We start from the raw sequence: 21,566 nt of genomic DNA on the forward strand, positions 1-21,566 counted from the left end.
GCGCAGGTGCTGAAGGCACCATGCGCATGCATGGCAAAGACTTAAAAGACCAGTAAGGAGCTTGGGCGGGCGGGTGGGCCCTCTGGAGCACCGTACTGGAACAGTAGCTGGTGCTCCGGGAAGGCTCCGGTATGCCTATACCGGGGTGTACCGCCTGCAACCCACCACTGCAACCCACTACTGGCACAAATATATATTACATTACACTGCCTAACCTTACATTTCATTACATACAGTATTTTCTCCCTCATATTTGTCATTATCATGCTGAGAACCTCCTTAAAAAGGAAAGAAAAAAGTAGTTTATATTCAAATATACTTCATATGACTAACCAAGGGGGGAAAATACTACTGAGAGGGAAAAAAAGAAAAGAAAAGATAGAAGTTCCCAATGTAACATTCAAAAAACTGCTGCTCAGGGTAAGGACAGTTTCTTTCCATCAGAGAAGCTACTTTTATTTATTTCTCTATCCATAGACTTATGCTTAGATGTACTTTTTAAAAATGTTTCAAAGAAGTTTTGCTTGCGAAATGAGAGGAATAGCTTGGAACCCATTAAAATAATGGCATCATTTTTTTCTTAATCTCTGGAAATGATAGATTAAATCAAGTTTCAGCTGCAAGATTTCCCTCAGATGATTTCCCCAGCAGAGTGGCAGTAAACCATAATGTTTGCCCATAGCTTGAAGGTTGAATTAACTCCACAATGTTAAGTAATTTAAAATATAGTTTCTGGTCAGCTTTCCAACTCTAGTGTACTGGGGTTAGACCTTTTCATTTCCTGATTCAAAAGTAAATGGAACACAATGTCCGACCCCATCTATCCTTCTTTATCTGCACTTCTGCATGATGAACCAGAAGACCTGCTTGCGAGACCAGATAAGAGAAAAGAACAAATGACAAGACTGTGAAAGAAACCAGGGAGAAGAACCATAAGTGTCTTGGATTTCAGGTCCAATGCCTGCGATAAAATGAATAAAGCCTGACTTCAGGGAAACCTTTATTTGGAACTTATTAAATGGCATTTTCTAGGGAGAATGTGTTTACTGTGCTTCATCACTAAGTTTCTCTATGTAAGTTTTCTATCTGACAAAATTGCACATTCAGGTTTTTCTGCCTAATTAAATGCAGATGAATATTTGGTGATTCAGAAATATTCACAAACTGTATGTAAAAGGGTAGATCTGCAACCACAAAAGCAAAACGTAGCACTATTGAAGTACTTTTTATGACTATGCAATTGAAGTATTCATTATTGTTATTTTCTATACTTGCATAAAACAATTATTTTAAATTGTGCAAAAAAGATATGATTTCCAGTTTCAAAATATGAAGGTTCTAATGAAATATTGTATTACATTTGTTTATAAATTGTCCAGTTTATGATTTGTGAGTGAACTTCTGGTGCAATTAAATAGAGCAGAGCCCTATTTTTACTATTCCGTACTAGCCAATCACAGAATGGCTGCCTTGGTTATATAAATAGTCCTCATTTAGCAACTGCCTCATACAGCATCACTGTGATGAAATAGTAAATCTGTAACAAATCCTTGTACTTAGGACTTTCAGTTATGTAAAGCAAAGGAAAACTGAAGATCATAAGCATAGTTGCAATTTCACATAGTGATTCCTTTGCTTAACAACTGAGATGCTAATTGTGGTCACTAAACCAAGACTACCTGCAGTTGCTATGAAAAGAAAATTGCTTTCAAAAATATTTAAGAGGCAGTAAAACAAGTACAAGAAATCATGGATGAATACTGGTGGGGAAAAAATATATTAATGGGCTAAAATACGTAATAATGGTCAAAAAGGTCTGGCTAGTGTTTTAAAATTAGAAAAGTTTAGCTAGGAACTTAGTCAATTTTCTATAACTAGAGTTTACCATTTGGTCAGAGACTCTGGAAAACTTTTTTTAAAAAAATATAATAGATTCCACAGCCTGAAACAGTTTGAAAACTTCTGAAATAGGAAGCAAGAAGTAGTGGAGGCAAGGAGAAAAGGAAATACGTGTTGGTCTGGGAAAGCAAAACTAAACTTCAATTAGATCAGGTGTGTTAAGCTCAAGGCCCACAGGTCACAAATGGCCTGCAGGGTGCTTTGATCTGGCCCGTGGGACTGGCCTGGAAATAGCAAAGGATTGGCCCACAGACTGGCCTCTACTAGCAAAAATGGGGTATGAGGGGGCCCTTGCAACTGGTTTTGGCTGCCAAAGTGCTGCAGGAGCCTTTCAGACCCAAAATGGGCCCCCTGGAGTGCTGCAGAAGGCTATCCTTGACTCAGAAGGTTATAAAAGGGAGGAAAGGTAAAATATTTTACTTTTCAGGCTTGCAGGATTCTGCTACTATAGCCTTTGTCAATAACTTATAGTTCTAGTCTTCCTATGGAGTCAGTTTTTTGATCTGATCTTTCTCTCATAAGGTGATCAAGTAGATCAAGTAAGTATTAAAAAAACAAAATCACAGAAATGTACTCCTCTCTACTTTTATAAAACCATGTGTGTGGAGGTGCAGTCCCGTATCATGCCTACCATGGCCACACCCAGCATCCACCTACACACCCAACCATCCAAGGTCAAACATCACCCTGATGCGGCCTTCAATGAAAATGAGTTTGACATCCCTGAATTAGATGGACACTTTTTGTCTTTTTAAAGTGAATTCTTCCCCAAAAAAATACAACGAAGATTGGAAAATACAAATATTCTCATGGATCATGTATGATTGCTTTATCATACTGACTCACTACAGATCAAACTCAGCTTCAATAATTTTTAGGATAATCTACTTGTGATCCATTCCAAATAGTTTAAAAGATGCAAGAAAAAGGAACAGGGCTAGAGATAATAAGAGGAACAAATGCTGTTAAGCTGTTTAGCTGGCATCGGGCAGAAAATCAATATCTGTTTTTGACAGATTCAGCATCAGCAGGCCTCTTACTACAACAGCTATTGCCTCAAGGTGATGCTTGATTAGAAGAAATGGAAGAACACGAGGGGAAAGGAATATGTAAGAAAGCCAGTGCAGAAATAAGATGTCTGTTACCTTCTCACCCCCCATTATATTTCAATGTGGTTTTGTTTGCCTTCATTTAATTGGTTTGCTTAATTTGCTTTCCATGCCGCTAGGGGAATAAGCAGTGGATTACTATTTACAGTATTTCTGCCCTTTCTATCTGTTTCAGAAAGCTGAAGATTAGAATATGAATTTATACTCTCTGTAAAAGCTAGGAAGAGAGATTTCACAAAATCCAGACTTATGACATTGTAGGTTTGTCAAACCTGATTCACAAATGCTTCCAGAAGTAGATTGATCTGGCATTCTCTGCCTCATCCCTTGGCACAAAAGAACCAGTTAACAATTGTGTATCAAATATATGAACAGCACATTCACATTGAAGATAGATGACAGTATAAATGAAACCTTGGCATGTGAAAAAAGTGAGTGAGTGAATTGAACTCCAAGTTGTAAACATTATCCAAACAGAAGCAGAAACAGAACTAACTCACTCTCTCTCTGTGTGTCTTTCTCTCTCTCTCTCTCTCCCTCCCTCCCTCTCCCCAGGGTCAGATGAGTGCATCTGTCAGATCTAATTGATTGTATATAGCATAAAATGGAGATGCTGACTATGGGACTTCCGGTAAGGAATTATGACAGGCTGATGTTTCCAAAGAAACTAGGAGACACAACGGCTAAGAACTGGAAGATGGGTGCTCACTGCAGTAATCTCCTTGTATCAAAAGGAGATCATGAGACAACTCTTGTGTGCTCTAAATAGTAGGTCTACAGGTAAACTACAGAAATGGAAGTTCAGGAGTTGAAGTGCAGGGAGTCCCAGAATTCCATGTATGCTTACAATTGCAGTGTAGCTTACACAAACATCAACACTTGTTAGTCTAATTTCTTAACCACTTTTGGAAATAATTAATCTACAGATATGGAGCGATTTCCTTTGCTGCATAGATCAGATTCTTTTATCTTAAAACTTTTTTTCAAGATTACAAAGTGAAAAGAGATTCTAAGGATTTAAAGACTTAAGAAAATTTTGTAGAAAGCTTAACAAAGAGGTTTAAGAAAGTTTTAAAATGGATAAAAGGAACAGTTATTTTCCTATTTTTTATTATGTTTATTTTTAAGGAAAGTGCTTTGGCATAAACTCGAACTTAGCTACTTCAAGAAATCAGACTTTTGTGAGAACACTTATTGTTTATCATTAACATATGCATTTAACTGGGGGACTCTACATATCAAAAGATAAGGTGCTGAATTAGACAGTGATGTTTTGTTGCAATTGTGATGTGGTTGAAGTTATGGGGATCTTCGGATCTTCTTTTTCCTTTTGCTTGATTGAGATACTGTACTTTCAGTTTTGGTTTTAATATACAGTGACAACTATTAGAAAAATTGCAATAGAGGGAAGGAGGAGATTGCTAGAGCAGTCTTGAGAGAAAAAAGTTACACAGATTTGCTTCAGACGTTATTTGCAGAAAGAGATAGAAACTTATGAAAAATAATGACTTGTAAAGATAAAGAGGGACTTGAAAAAAATAATTTAAAAATTGGATAGTTCTATAAACCAAATATATGGAGAGGTAAAACAAATCAATGGTTAAGTGGTTTTAGAGAGTAAGACAGAAGTGCTTGATAAAGACCTGGAAACCTTTTTAGATAATTTGGCTTTATTGGCTTTATTTAGTTGTCTATTCAAGAAGCTTATGATGAAAATATTAGACAAAAGTTTAAGTCTTCCCAATTTTGGGGGATTGGAAAGAGGAAAATATGAAGTGAGAAACTGCTAAAGTTAAAAAAAAATCTAGATTGATAGAACAAAAAAAAAGGCCAAGGAATATTCTGGTGTATTTTGTTAGGAAGAAGACGACAACCAATCAAGTTCTGCAATAACATTTTTGTACAAGATTGGAAATGAATAAGATATAATTGTTTTGAAAGACATTTCTATCAGAGAAATGAATATCTTTCAAAACAGTTTGAAATTTACATTAAATTCTAATTTTAAAGGAGTTTTTATAAAATGCTGTATTGTTAATATATGTCACCAGAGAAATTGTTTAAAATGGATAAAGATGGAAACATGAATAGCAATAGCAATAGCCCTTAGACTTAGATACCGCTTCATAGTGCTTTTACAGCCCTCTCTAACAGAGTCAGCATATTGCCCCCAACAATCTGGGTCTTCATTTTACCAACCTCAGAAGGATGGGAGGCTGAGTCAACCTTGAACCTGGTAAGATTCAGACTGACAAATTGCAGGCAGCCATTTAATGCAGGGCATTAAATGACTACTTATATCACACTCTACAAGAGAAATTAACAATTTGAGAAGGTACAAAATACAGCTGCAGAAATGCTGGTAGGAATTGTTCTATGTGAACAAGAGCTGGTTCTTGGGCACGTGTTACTCAGACTTTATACTAACGTCACTAGCAGTCACTCCACTGGTGAAACTGAAGATATTTCTAGTTCCTATTACCACAAAAATTATTTGAGACAATTGCCTTAAAGGGACATTTCCATTAAATGATTAAGAGATGTTTTGTTCTCTCTTCCATCAGTTCACCTTGTATTCATGCTAATGAGAAGATTCTTCAAGTCCAGTCTTTAGCGATTTCCTCTTTAATGATTTATAACATCTTACAACATCATCCAGCCATTGTTATCCAAGATAATAGTAATGAGGACACATTCTATATTGCCTCGACAGTGGCTGGGTGATACTAGATGATGCTATAAATAAATCACAAGTGAGGAAATGGCCTATGTAACAATGCAGCTCTGTCAAATCTAAATTCAACAGCCGCCTACCCTAGCAAGACTTGAGGAACTGGCATTCTTTTCTTGCTTTATTCTGTGTACAAGGAAATCAACTAACTATGGAACAGCAATATTAACACTTATATGTACAGCAATATTATGTGCATCACAGCAAACTTTCAATCTGACCAATGAAATGGAAATGACTGTGTTTGAAACCCCTCCCTCACCCTCAAGACATCAATAATAGTGTCAAAATAAATGAAGATATCTTTCACATCTATGAGAGTGGCACACAAACAATAAAAGTAGAAGAAGAAAAACTAACCCATTCAGTTTAAAAAATAGGAAGCATCTGCAAAAATTCTATCCATAAAAAGAAAAATTAAAAAAAGATAACACACTAAGTTTAATATGGCTTAATCTTGCCACTTACTCTCTTCTGTCTTCAGTTTTAATTTGGCTTTGATTTTTTTGGGGGGTAGTCTTTTTTCTAATAAAAAAAATTTCCTCACCAATTCGACACACTTTCTCTTTCCGCTTTCCTTCCATTCCGGAGCTGTCCCAACTTCAGCAGCTTCAAAGGCTGCATTTCTGTCATCGGGGAAAAAAAAGCTTTTCCTGGATCAATCAGGGACTTTGCGATGTCCCTGAGATCAGCAGGACGTACTCTTCTCTATCACCATTTCTACAGGACGATTTAGGTCCAAAAGGATTGTCCAGCGGCAGAAATATTGACTGCGATCTCGGAGCTCCAACATTGCACATTGTGTCGTCGTGACGTCAGCTTCTCCTTCTTCTTGTTGCCATTCCCAGCACACTTCTTGTTGCCGTCCCCAGCACAAGGATTATTTCTTACATTTACGTTCTCTTTATTTATCTGCCACCATTGGTTGGAGGCCACTATGTTTTAAGACATTTATATTTTGTTATAAATTTTTGTTTCCTTTGGAAAATTATTTATCTTCAAGCATATGTGTTTGTTTATTTGTTTCCTTTCTACTCTGTTAGGCTAATCATAGAATGCGACATATTTTGTCAACTTCTTTGAGTACTCTGTTCAGAAGAAACTTTAAAATGTCTAAAATAAAATATACAAAATTATGCAGAAACCACTTGGACTTTCTTGTTTAGGTATTCAAATGCTCTAAGAAGCCTTATCATAGAATAACAGGTGGTCTCTTCCAAAGTTTCTACTTTCAACCTATTTTATATGACAGTTTAATAAAGTGAGTAGGGAAGAGCTGTTAGTTTAGCCATTCCATTAGCCTGAAAAAATACCTAAAGTCAGAAATGGGGAGCACCAAGCTTGTATTTAAAGTTTATTTCTAAATAGCCAGTCTCTGTGACTGTTTAAAGAACACAGAGAGAAATCGACCATCTCCACTTTTGCTGTGATTGCCTCAGTAATAGACAAATTTCTTAGTAACCCCAAACCAGGTGCATGATCCAAGTTCTACGGAATTGCAGACAAGAAACAGGAATGTGGATGGGATACACAACTTCATTTAAGCAAGTTTGTTTAAAAAGCAATTTGTGACTCTTGTGATGGCAAAGACCTGCCTGAAAATGTTTGAGGAATAGCTACCAAAATCAAAGAAATAGCTGAATATTATTTCCAGTAGTTAGAATAATGTTATGATATGTAATATGCCATAAGCCTATAAAGATAAAAGTATTTGCAATATTATTTTCTTCCCTTTCAGATTTTAAAAATTAGGTGCTGGTGGGAGGTGGGGGAGGTGTCGGTAAATGGATGGAGAGATGATGGAGAGATAGACAAAGCACTGTAGATACATACAGTGAGGGATTTCAAAGTAGGCATCTTGTCAGAACTAGCACAGTTTATGGCTAACAAAATCTTTTTGTCTTTTCACAAAGCTCTTTTCCTGATTTGGCAGGCCCTGATTGTAAATATCTGGTAAAATTACAAAGAAGAATATATGGAGAACAAATTTTCCTTTCTTTTAAAAAAATGTTTTTTATTTAAAAAAATTAACTACAATAATAAAAGATAATATAAAGAATGAGAATAAAGGTGCAAGAAATCAAAAAAGGAAAGAAAAATAGAGGAAAAGGGGAAAAAACAAGAACAACTTCCCACCCTCTGCACAAGTAGAAACAGTTTCATTGCCTCTCCACCTCTTCTTTATTAACCTTCTCCTTATTGACAGATATAAAATTCTTCACCCCGTAAGTCAGTTCTTATCTATAGGCAATTCCAGTTAGCAATGTTTTCCCCCCATTCAATTCAGGTCTCAGGGACCGGTATTTTTATTTCCTTCTTTATTTTAAAAGCCTCATCTGATTTTTTTATTATTATTATTATTTTGTATATCCACTAACAAATTCTAGTTTATGTTGTTGTCTACAATCATGTCAGATAGGTTGTCAACTTTGAAACGTATCTTCACAGCCAATTTTCTCCAGTTCTCAGCTTGACACACTTTGGGGGTGGGTGGGTGGGAAGGAAGGAGCTTTGGAATGTCAGAGCAGACATCAACAACTTCTTATCTTGTGTGAACCAAGGTCATCTCGACAGGTGCTGGCCAGAGGCTGGAAGAGGTTACCAAGGAGACACCAGAACACCTAATTGGACAATGTGACCTGTGACAAGGAGGAAGGGAGCTGTCTAATCTTGCGGGAAATAACCAGAGCTGGTTTTAAGATCATCCATGCCGAAATGGTGCACTCAATAAAGCAGTTATTTGAGGAAACTGAAAGTCTCGGAGTGTTGACTCATTTGGGTTTGCCAGTCAGAACCTTAACATAGGTTTTATTCAGAATTTTTTTCTGCCACAGTTTCTTCTAGGAGTGGATTGTTCATAATAATGTACAACAAAGCAGGCATTGTTGATTCAAAGTCTCTGTGCAATATCTCAAAATTGTCTCTGAACAAGATACTGTACTTATTATGTCTCCAAAATCAAAAATAATTTTGCTTAAGTCATTAATTTCAAAGTCTTACTATGCAAAACCCAATAGTCTAATGCTTTTTTAATTCATTTAAAATTTTCTAGAGGTAAAAACGTTTATTGTTTATTTCTTTATTAAATTCTTAAAGCTTATATAGTTTCATTTTCCTATATGAAGAATTGAAGGTGTTCACCTACTGTTTCCAGTCTTGTCATTTTGAAGAGGTCTAACTTCTTTAAAGTAGTTAATAGGCAATTTCTGAAAGGAGTTAGCAAAGGAAGTGGAAACTCAGTAATTTTTTTAAGCTGTTGGAGCAAGAATGGCAACTTCCCTCATCTCCTGGTTTCCCCAGCTTCTGGAAACTGCTGCTTTGCAGTCTCCTTTTGAGGAATAACCATATGGAGCACAACATGGGCAATATCTCCTCCTCTCTTTCTCCAGAGTGGGCGAAAGAAGATTGGTTCTTTGACTTATGCACAATTATCAGCTCTACTTGTCATGTGAAACAATCTGGGAACCACTGTGGTTGGCACAGAATATGTAATTCCGTCAAAAAGTCAAATAATGTGTTCTTAGACAATCAGATTACAGAAGTCTATGGAAATTCTCAATCATCTAGGTCAGTGATGGCTAACCTTTTCCGGATTGAGTGCCCAAAGCGCATGTGCATTTGCACGAATGCGTGCATGTCTGAATCCCCAAAATGCAATGTGCCCCAACCCCTGAGCATGCATGTCCCCCATGCACATGCCCCACCCCCCCATGCATGTGTGCACGACTCCCATACATGCCCCGCTCATCCCCCACATGCGTGGCAGAGAACCGAAGACCAGCTGGCCGGTGGGAGGCACGCGCGCGTGCACAGCAGAGCTGCACAAGATCAATGACTCACGTGCCATCAGAGAGGATGCTGCCTGCCACCTCTGGCACACGTACTATAGTTCACCATCACAGATCTAGGTCATGGCTGTCTCAAAGGTGCTTTTCAATAGACAAATGACAGAGCTGAAGAAGCTTCTTGGATGAGAAGTGAAACATTTTCAAGGAATGGGGGGGGGACCAAGGAATCCCAGTTTCCTTTTGAAAAGCATCTTTGGGGCAATCCGATTACAGCTTTCTACAATACCAAGAAGATAATGTGTGAATCCATTCATATACTGGGAGCATTACCACAAAAGGGAAAAGGGATTACATTGCAACAACTGGACTTTTTTATTCACTCTATAGATACCACTGGCTGACAAGCTAGGGGAACATACAGATAGCGGAACATACACAATGCAAAAGCATTCTATGAGAAATCTGACAACTCTAATCCACCACCCTGCTGACTCATCCCAGCTGTAATAATTCACCATTAGCCATAAGAATTCTTGCAAAATTGTAATCATTCAGAACAAAAGGATTTCAAGGGCTAGAACTACTGGACTCACCTGATCAGAGAAGGGACAATAAACTTAGTAGTTAACAGACACGATGATATAGTAGCAAAATGAATGTTTTTTGGCTACATCTGTTTACTTAATTCAACGCATTTACATTTCAAGAGACTTTATCATGTCAGGCAATCCATTTAAATGCATTTTGACTGTTTCTCCAATACTGAAAATATTTGATTCCAATGCTTTCCAAACTTCGCATCCTCTGCCGTGAAACAGTCTGGTTGAAAGGGAGGTCCTATCAGTGGCATCACATTTGCCAGAAACACGAAAGAGGGTTTAATTTGAAACTTTCTCTGTCCTGAATTATGGTTGGTGAATAACTGGAGATTGAGTAATTAACAAGATATTTGATGACTTGGGTCTGTTTATTTATTCATGTAATTATTTTATTAGAAATAATTTTACAACAGCCATTTTAATATGACCCTTGGCAGTAACATATAAAACAATATAAATAAACACAATGAATACAGCTGGCTGCCCACTGCTTCTTTTATTTGTTGTTATTGGTAATCTTGTGGGGTGGTCATTCTAAAAACATGAAATTATATTCTGGATTTTAAAAAAAACAAGGAAAATTGACAATATATTTTATGGAATATGTAAAATAATTCATAGAAAATTATTGTTAGCCATTGCATTGGCATTAATAAATTATCTAATTGAATCACTGAATCATTTAGAATATTTTTTCTTGCTTTTATTTGCAGTTTTATTTTTTTAATAACTAGATACTTATACTGTATCTCTCATGTTTTAAAAGAAATAGCATATATGCTCCACGCTATCGAAAAATTTTCTTAATTCAATGAGATTTAATATTTTCATAAGTTTACATTTTATCTCAATTGCATACAAATTGACTTCTAGACAAAAGAAATAGATTTACAATGAGAAAGTTATCTATAAGCCTCCAACTATTCTGTGGTTTACAGAATTGGTTAATATAGAAAACCATGGATGGCTGTAATGAATCATGGCTTCAAGTTATTGATATGTATTGTTATACATTATTTTTTCCAACTTTTCTCTCTTCTTTTATAATACTTTTATTTAGTTATTAGAAATAAAAAAATAAAAGAAGCACTTTATATTATGCCACCAAATGTAACGAAATAACACTTTATACTAATTTAGAATTATACTTCTAAAATGAGACTAAAAGCCAGTCTTTAGCTATACTTTCATGTGATAAAAAGCCATTATTATTTAGGCTGCTTTGACAGGAATGCGACTCAACATTTCCCCATTTATTCTTATCAATAAAGAGTTACATCTTAGCATCAATTTTATTTTACTTTCAATACCACATTCGTATTATAAAATACATTCTAGGGAAGCAACATGTTCCTGCAGCCATTTCCTCTCTTAGCTGCAATGCTTTATAAAAATTTATAAAGTATTCATTTTTCAATCTAACATCCAACCTTCTGTCATTAAAAAAACGAGGCCTCAATACATTTTTGATAATGTCCAAAAGTTTCGGGAGCAAAAAAATATTGTTGGACCTACAGCCAATGGTAATTTTTTCTTTCTTTAACCAAGACCTTTTTCTCTTATTTGATTGCTTAATAGAGAACTTTACGAAGCTTGGGAATTTTGTTCAAGAAGAAAAGACAGAAACAAAAAGTGAGTTTGTATGTTGTTCTCAAAATGAACCACTAGAAAACTGCTTGACTTGTCTCTTCTCCACATGTTCATCCCCAAGGAACAGTGATGGAAAGTGACCTGCTGCTGAGTTAATGGGAGATCTGATACCAATTTTGGATTAGCTGAGCTCAGCATCTGGAAAAGCTGCCGCTGATTAGCTCCATTAAAAAGCTTGGTCCTAACCATTCACAGAGGAGCAAAGTAAGCGCAGCCAGAACTGTAATGCAAAGATGGATGCAGCAGTGGGAGGGTAAAATAAGGAGTGGAGCTTTACATTATAAATATAAGGGGCACATAGATCCTACTCACGTTTATGATTTTCATTTCTGTGGACAGGTGGTGAACGTGTCTCCTGTTCCCGAGCATCATCCCCTTCCTCGCTAGCAAGGTGAGTGTGAGCATAGTGATAGCTCAGGCCTGGTCGATTCTTATAGCGCTTGCCACAAACTGCAAACACAGAAGGTGCAGAGAGCAATAAACAGGATCAGCAAATGATACATCAGCGATACAGAACTCATCTTGCATACTTCTACACAAGTTGTCTGCCTATGTCAGTCAACAAAAGTTCTGTTTCTATTTCTTGACATAAAGTTTTGCATCCCAAAGAAATGTCATACTCCAAGAAGTTGTGCATGCTTCAAAAATTGTGCAGAAGAATTGCTTGGAACCATATACAAGTGTGAGTACAGAGCATATGTGACATTCATTAAAGCCACTTTATGTTTTTCAGGCTTCTGAGTAGTCTGAAAGACCAGCAGCTCTGCTGGTCAGCACCTGCTTGGAGTTAGATAAAGGTCAACCAAATTCAAGGCGGGGGGTGGGGGGTGGACTTAGTACTTTTGTGGCTATGTAGAGATTCTAGGCTGATCCCTCTTTTAACTCTGCCTCTTGGCTCTACCAGTTCTTCTCCTACAAATATAATTGTCTCCTACAAATATGAAGTATGGCTGCATAACACATTAAAAAAAAGTCAGTGTTTCAATTGTGCATGTGAGCCTGATGGTGTAGTAGTTAGAATGCAATACTGCAGGCGAAGAGCACGCTCAGCGAACCGGTTGTTATACCAGTTGAATCCCACCATTGATGTAGACTTATATACCGCTTCACATATCCTTAGACTTATATACCGCTTCACAGTGCTTTACAGCCCCCTCGGTTTATAGAGTCAGCATAATGAATAAATATTAATTTCTTATCAACACATGGACATAATTATGATATGATATAGATACATTCTGCACTGACAAGCGTGCAATGAATAACCCATTTTTAAACTGAACATATTTTATGCATCCCATCTCTATGTAAGACAGAAACCAAGCTAATGTGAAAAATTCAGAATATTACTTCCACTGTTAGCGATCACATTCAAATTGAAATGAGTTCATGGAAGAAAAATGTCTAAAAGAAACAGAAGTTAGGGGTACACAAGGCAACTGCCTTGAAACATGGGAAGAAAAAACCCACACTAATTTGTATTAGTCACCAGGAACAAAACAATGTTTCTTATGCAACATAGGCATTTCAACACTGTTATTAACTAAGAACATTAATTAAAAGGCAAAAGGCAAGAATGGCACGGTCATTGCTGAGCAGACTTTAAGATTATACTCAATGCCTTTTCATCTAAAAAAAGTAAGAAAAATATAGTTCATAATTAATAAGAAATTATGCTCTCTGTTTGCATGAAATACCTGTCACCTTGCACTCTACATTTAGCATGACAGAAATGTATTCAGCTTGATTGCACAAAATTCTTTAAAGTGAGTTATCAGGGATAAAGCACCTCAAACTGAAAGGAATGTTGGAAATTCTGTATTGGTTTTAAACTGAATTTTCCATAAGCAAAAATATTCTTCATATTAATAGATAATACTACTACTACTACTAATAATAATAATAGTATAATAGACACTATTAAAAATAGTAACACAGCCTATGGGGTCAAAGTACTTGCTGATATGTAGATAATGAATGCTTAACATGCATTTTGTACCCATGGAGAAAAACCCAAAACATAGTGATCGTTTGATTCAATTATTGATTATGTGCCATCTAGTCAGTATTAATTTTAGCAACCATGTACTATAGATGGATTTTCTCCAGGACATTAATAGAGTAGAGCAAGAAATAAGCATATTTTTTCCCCCAAAGAATCATAATGGAATTCTTATAAAGAGCAATCTTATTTAGAGAATCTTGTTTCCATTACATTCTGTAGATAGTCTTTCATAAAATGGAGCCAAGGTGAACAAAAATTATTCAACTGAGTACACAGATATTGCTCAGATGTATAATTTAAGTGACGCTTAATATTTATGGATGTATGGAACTTTTAGTAATGTACAAAAATCACTTGAAATGATGTGCAGGCAAACATAAAATGCAGCACAATTTTACACAATGGATATTAATAAAATAATAAAAATATTAATAATACAGGTAGGTAGTCCTTGACTTAGAACCCACAATTGGGGCCAGAATTTTCATTACTAAGCAGGGCAGTGGTGGAGTTAAATGATTGTTAAGCAATTGTTAAGTGAATTCTGCTTGCCCCATTGCCTTTGCTTGTTGGAATCTGGCTGGGAAAGTTGTAAATGATGATCAAACGATGCCAGGATGTTGCAACCAATGTAAAGACATGCTGGTTGCCAAGCACGTGAATGTTGATCATGTGACTATGGGGATACTGAGACATTGTAAGTGTGAGGTTTGATCATAAGCCACTTTTTCCAGTGCTGTTGTAACTTAGAGCAGTCAAAGAAGGACTAGGGGAGACATGATAGCAGTGTTCCAATATCTCAGGGGTTGCCACAAAGAAGAGGGAGTCAAACTTTTATCCAAGGCACCTGAGGTTAGAACAAGAAGCAATGGGTGGAAACTAATCAAGGAGAGAAGCAACTTAGAACTGAGGAGAAATTTCCTGACAGTTAGAACAATTAATCAATGGAACAGCTTGCCTCCAGAAGTTGTGAATGCCCCAATACTGGAAGTCTTTAAAAACACTTATTGGATAGCCATTTGTCTGAAACGGTATAAGGTTTCCTGCCTAGGCAGGGGGTTGGACTAGAAGACCTCCAAGGTCCCTTCCAACTCTGCTATTGTATTGCATTGTATTAAACCACTGGATGTAAGTTGAGGCTTTCCTGTAATGCACCGTGCAATGAAAGTTACATAAAACCCAATAGTGATACTAAAAAGAATGCAGGACATTTTCAAAAAGGGAGGCAAAACAAAAAACATGTTTTCAAAAAAGAAAAGTCCAAGCTATTCATCTTCAATTTTATCTCAAACCTTCTCCAGCAAGAGAACATGGATTCCACTAGGCAGAATGTAGTAGCTGATAAGAACAAGGCAATAACTATTCACTTGGAACAAGTTTAAATCTTCAAGGTTAAATTAACTACATCCCCAGGAACAGACGGCCTTGCTGGACCTTCATTCAATTGTCATAATGCTTAAAAACTCTTGGAGAAAAGAGGAATTGCCACATGGCTATCAGAGGGCAAAGACCATATCTTCACAAGAAAGAAAAAGAAAAGAAAGTTTGAGAGAACCATAGTGAACTCTATGTAACACTAAAACCTAGAGAAAATTGAGAATTTGATATGTAAATACCTTGAAAATAATATGGTGATTGGCAGAAAGTAACATGGAATTGTCAAGAACAAATATTGCCGAACTAAATTTATTTCAGTTTTTTGATGTAGAACTTCTTTAGTAGATTATGAGAATCATCATTCTCTTTTAATGACCCCATAATTCCTTGCGGGGTGGAGTCTGGGCAACAGAATGGAGCTGATGGGCCAGATGCCCTTCCTGTCGCCAATGCAGAGATTTATTCAGCAGATATAATTTCAGTATGCCCAGAGAAAAATGTATGCCTCTACCTAGTATGCCTCTATCTAGAATTGAACTTGTTGTGAGGTGAGAGCTCCATCTCTAGATCACTGCACCACTCTTAGTAGCTTATGATGTAAATGTAATGCTTAGATTTCAGCATTTGGCAAAATATGCCATCACATTCTGAGTAGCAAACTATTACTATGTCAAATGTTACGGCATAGCAATTAAATGGATACATACTGTATTTTTCGGAGTATAAGACGCACCGGAGTATAAGACACAACAAGGTTTTAAAAACGGTTTTTGCACTTTGCAAACCTCCCCAAAACGGTCTATTTTTCACGGAAACAGGCCCATTTTGTTTTTCAAAAAAAGTGCATGAATAACCCTTTAGAGGCTTGTAGAGTGTTCGGGGGGGGGGGGGGCAAAAACAAGCAAAAAAACAACCTGGTTTTTGTCAAAAAAAAGGGCAGCCTTTGGGAAGCTTAGAGAGTGCTGCTGGGAGCTGGCGGGGTGGGGCAAAAAACAGGCTGTTTTTTGCTCATTTCTGCACTCCCCAGCCTCCAGGAGCTCTTCTAAAAGCTATGCACGGCCATTTTGGTGAAGGGGCGGAGTTTCAGGAGGCAAAAAATGCTGTATTCAGTGTATAAGAGGCACCCAGATTTTCAGCCTCTTTTTTGTGGGAAAAAGGTGTGTCATACTCTGAAAAATGTGGTAACTGGTGGAAAGTTATATTTAAAAAGTGCTTATCAATCATTTTTTATCAAATAGGAATGAGGTAATGAGGTGGGGAAATGACAATGTTTTGTTCTGGACCGTGTGTTTTTAAACACTTTTTTTAAATTAATGACATAGATGTAAAGGTGAGACATATTAATGAAATCTATAGATGACACAATATTTGTGTGCTAACTAATACCCTAAGGACAGAAATAAAATTCCCAAGAATTTTGATAAGCTAGATAAAATGATTTGAAGATAAAGACTGAACATGGAGCAAATGCAAATTTCACTTGCATCAACAAGAATGTAAATTCTAAGTCATAGGATTCTAAATCATTCTAAAGAAGTAGACTTCCAAGGAAGAAATTATTGACTGAAGATGGCTCCATGAAAAACAGGCAACAACTTTGGCAAAATGAAGAACTAGGGGGTAGACCAGCTCTTTAATAGTTCCTTTGTAGACAAAGGGAGGATTTGTTATCTCTCATAAGCACTCTAGACTGTTGCTCTTTGAAAGGACACTTCAAGACAGTGCTTCCAATGGGCTCTGGGAGACAAGCCATGTAGCTAAAACAATGGTTTGTGCCTTTGAAAGGATACTAAACTTACGTATTTTGTTTTCTAGTTACTTTCAGCTTGTTAGCAGCTTTTCAGTTACTAAGAACCTTTAAGTTGACAAGTTTTAAAGCACCAATTGACTTTTCTTCAATCCTTTATTAAAAATACAAGTTTAAGGACCTAAAAAATAAGGGAAGGCAAAAGAGGGATTTTTATTTTTATTTTAGAATGTTGCAAATAAGCTAAATATCCAGAGAAATTTGATACAAGATTTTTAAATACTTTTTTAATTATAAAGAATCCTTCCCATGGGATCCAGAAGTTAATTTTATTGGTAGAGGGTGTTTAAAAATGTTGTGAAGGAGGAACAGGATTTACCTGAAAAGATTGTGTCTGTTCTGAAAATGGATTTACAAATGACAGGCTACAAGAATGGTATGGAAAAAGATGCTACACTGGATATACAATAGAAGATGGTGGATGTCTTAATTATTAAAAGGGATATACAAACAACAAGTTAAGAGAATGACTTGGAGAATCTTCCTACATTGGATTTACAAAAGAGACTTGTTAAAACTGTAGAGAATTTTGTGAGAAGAGACAAAGAAAAAATGAAAACAAATCAAGTTCTAGGACATTATTTAAAGGGATCAAAGGATCAGAAGCAAGATTGTTAGAAGCAAGGAATATAAGATTAGTTTATTTGATTAAGGTTAAAATAGAACATTTTAGGTAACCCTTAATGGACTTTTGCTGAAATCAGGATTGAAATTATGGGTCTTAACAGATTTCTTTATTGATAAGAGATGGGATAGGGGAAGAGGCAGCCTGTATATAAAGAGAAGTTGAAGAGTTACTGAATTTACTTCTACTGGTTGTAATAAAGGTTGGAATTCACTTCTTTATATTTCTTTTTCTTACTTGTTTTCTTTTTCTGCACTTTTTATTGTTTTTCTATTCTCTTCTTTTTCTCTAATTGTAGAGAAACAATACAATTGTAGATTGTATTGGTATTTTACTACTGTAATCAAATTCTCAGTAAAAATTACATTTGAAAAAGCTGAATGAAAGTCTGGGGGTTACTTACTGTCACAAACATAAGGTTTATCATGGTCATCCATAGAAGAAACATCATTCCTTCGCCTACCACCACCAGAGCCTCGGGCCTAGAATGAAACCAAGGTATTAATGTAAAAACTACACTTTATAGTTATCCCAAAACATTAAACTCAAAATAATTTCACACATCATACAGTGAACTTTCTGCTTTGTCATCATTATTATTACACTTTCATGAGAAAAGATGCCCTTGAGCAGATTAACAAATTAACACTAGCTTCGAAAATGTGAAGTTACGTCTGATATTGAGTTGAAGAGCTGCTTGTAGAGTCTGCAGCAGAAGAAGCATACATCTGTTCTAGTCACTGGTCAAATGTAGCAATTGGGTCCAGATAGGTTGGTAGAACAATATGCTCGGGTACTGCTAGTGTCCTTAAATAACATTAGCACTACTGTGGTACTCTTCTCCTTATCTAAGTTGCAGCTGCTGGAAATTGGAAAGTTCCCATTTCATTGTTCCACATTGCCTTGGACCATGTGGGAATTGCAACATAGCAACAAGTTCACTCTTTCATATCCTATATGAATTCTCAAAAGAACTACAAAGAATTAGTTAAATGAGGCTTATTAAAAATTAAATTAAAATATGTGTTGCTAGAATTAAGAGAAGCAAAAAAAATAAAATACCTAGTCCCATTTTTGTACCTTGATTTCTAAATGTCTCCCTTTTTCAAAGTCATGGTTGATGGGGTGTGTACGTTACATTACCACTGAGTAATTTTACTATTAGTGTTATGCATACTGTTTTGCATAATAATTTGCAACTGCATCAAATCTTCATTGAAGTGTATAAAATATGAAGTATACAAAATAAGTATGAAAACATCCATGTTATCTGTATAATCCAGTGATGGCAAACCTTTTTGGCACCGAGTGCTGAAAAGGGAGCGTACATGCTCATTTGGGCTGTGACCAAGAAGGGGGGGCATGTGCGGAACGGAAAATGAACTTCTGGTATCAGGCACGCACGCACGCAAATGCACGTGTGACAATCAGCTGGCCAGCATGCAGGCTCACTCTGGAAAATGGAAGATCAGCTTTTCCAGTTTATGGCACTTCCGCACGTGCGAAGCCAGCTGATCATTGTGTGCGCAGGCACGCCAGAAACCCAGAAGAGGAACAGGTGATGCTGTGCCAGGGTTGGGTTCCTGCCAGTTCTAACCTCTTCTATAGAAGAGGTTCCACAAATCTACAGTGCTGTTTAGAACTGGTTCCGGCTCCCTCCTCCTGCCCATCCACACATCATCAAGATGAAGAGCGAGAAGGGGAATTCTGGGAGTTGAAGTCCACAAGTCTTAAAGCTGTCAAGTTTGAACACCCCTGGGGATTTTTTTCTAAAGGGTTAGGGGTGCAAGGGTCTTGTAACTTGATAGCTTTAAGACTTGCACACTTCAGTGCCAGAGTTTCTGAGCCAACATGACTGAGGGAGGAATTCTGGGAGTTGAAGTCCACAAGTCTTAAAGCTGTCAAGTGTGAACACTCCTGGGGGGGGGTTCTAAAGGGTTAGGGGTGCAAGGGTCTTGTAACTTGTCAGCTTTAAGACTTGTGTGCTTCAAATGCCAGAGTTTCTGAGCCAACATTTTGGTTGCTAAACAAGAGCGTTGTTAAGTGAGTTTCACCACATTTTACAAATTGGCCACACCCACCCAGTCACATGACTGCCAAGCCACTCCCACTTGGTCACATGGCTGGCAAGCCACTCCCACAAAGCAGGCCATACCTACAGAAGAGGTTCTAAAAAATTTTGAAACCCACCACTGTGCTGCGCGTGCCAGGTGACATGGCCCGCATGTCACTTCGGGCACGCATGCCATACGCTCGCCATCATGGGTATAATCTGTGCTTTAGAGTCTCAGATTTTAGTGTTTCACCACTTTATAAACCCAAATTGCTTAAATTGCTTTCTGTGGATTCACATGTCTTTGGCCTTCAAATCTCTTTATCAACATTTCCAATAATTTTATACCTGGCCTCAGGGGGTTGGCAAAAAGAGAACCACCCTTGAAGTACAAACTGAGAGCTTCATGCGTGCTCTCATTGCTTCAATCTGTGGCATTTAGTCATCTACAGCTGCCTTCAGCTTCTGCCACCGAATAGCAAGAATGGATGTATACAGCTGAAAAGCTTCAGCAGAGCAGCCTTGGAGCACTCAAATGCAGCCAAATGGGAAGGCTTGCCAGGAGGACAGATGAAGGCACCCAGGATTAAAAATGAAATCATGCTGTGGAAAGAAAGGGACCTTCACGAATTTGGAATATTCATTCCTCTGTGTTATTTCTGCCTTGAATCCTTTCTTTTTAGTTCTCTGAAACAATTAATTAGGAATCTACATTCTAGATATAATTTAGAGGACCCAGATTGCTTCAGAAAATCTATTGCAAATGGCAGCTTAGTGCAGAGAAGGAGAATGTCCCATTTATTTTAGGGGAAAAAAATCTGGTGTACATAAGTCAGTCACATGTGCTGGAAGTATTCCAAGGAGAGAGAATGTTTGAAGCAAATTATAGTACAGCTTGGGAATGGATGTGAAAGAATTAGAATACATTAGAGCAAGAGTGGGCAAGTTGATAAGATTTACTTTATGCTTTACTTTTTATAAGCTACAAAAGATAAAGATAAAGGTTCCCCTGCGCAGTCATGTCCAACTTTAGGGCACAGTACTCATCTCTGTTTCATGGTCAAGGGAGCCAGCATTTTCTGAAGACATTTTCCAGGGTCATGTGGCCAGCATAGCTCTATGGCAAAGGTGCCGAGAACACTCTTACCTTGCCACCAAAATGGTACCTATTAATCTATTCACATTTGCATGCTTTCGAACAGCTAGGTGGGCAGGAGCTGGGGCAAGTAATGGGAGCTCACCCCATTGCATAGCACTCGGATCTCAAACCTGGGCTGTCAGCTTCCCAGTGACAAGCTCAGTGTCTTTAACCATTGAGCCATTGTACTCTTTTAGAGCTCCCAGGTCCATCAATTAAGGCCAAGTGCAAAACAGTGTCTCAAGAATGCAATGTCCTTCATTCTATAATAGTCCTTGATTTACAACCATTCATACTCCCAAAAGCCTCAGAATGAGTGCTATACGTGGCACGACAAAATCGCGGTGATAAAATCGCGGCGCTAAAGCCGCGACATCATCACCATGCGTCATCACCGCCGCGACAACAGCGCGGCAACAGAAGGGCGCTTTAAAACGGCGCCGTGGCAGAAAGCTGACTTCAATTAAGGTAAGCGTTAGGATTAGGTTTAGGGGTTTGTTTTAGGGTTAGGTTTAGGGTTAGGTTTAGGGTTAGGGTTAGGTTTAGGGTTAGGTTTAGCGTTAGGTTTAGCGTTAGGTTTAGCGTTAGGTTTAGGGTTAGGTTTAGGGTTAGGTTTAGGGTTAGGTTTAGGGTTAGGTTTAGGGTTAGGTTTAGGGTTAGGTTTAGGGTTAGGTTTAGGGTTAGGTTTAGGGTTAGGTTTAGGGTTAGGTTTAGGGTTAGGTTTAGGGTTAGGTTTAGGGTTAGGTTTAGGGTTAGGTTTAGGGTACTGAGTGCTTGGGAATGCG

At 37.4% G+C, this 21,566-nt stretch overlaps 1 protein-coding gene across 4 annotated transcripts in view; it reads right to left on the bottom strand.

Annotated features, from left to right (window-relative positions):
- The window catches only part of DPF3 (double PHD fingers 3), a 228,601-nt gene that overhangs the window by 40,840 nt on the left and 166,195 nt on the right, over positions 1-21,566 (bottom strand). For all 4 annotated transcript variants that reach the window (XR_004256302.1, XM_032228422.1, XM_032228411.1 and 1 more), the window contains exons 6-7: positions 17,994-18,072; positions 12,089-12,226 (exon numbers count right to left, since the gene is read on the bottom strand). Coding sequence is in view for 3 of the 4 variants with exons in the window: in XM_032228422.1 (XP_032084313.1) it covers positions 12,089-12,226; positions 17,994-18,072 (217 nt within the window). In the remaining variant the exon portion in view is untranslated. The remainder of the gene's footprint in view (positions 1-12,088; positions 12,227-17,993; positions 18,073-21,566) is intronic.

Source organism: Thamnophis elegans, chromosome 1, assembly GCF_009769535.1.
Source record: "Thamnophis elegans isolate rThaEle1 chromosome 1, rThaEle1.pri, whole genome shotgun sequence".
In the NCBI taxonomy this organism is placed as follows: domain Eukaryota; kingdom Metazoa; phylum Chordata; class Lepidosauria; order Squamata; family Colubridae; genus Thamnophis; species Thamnophis elegans.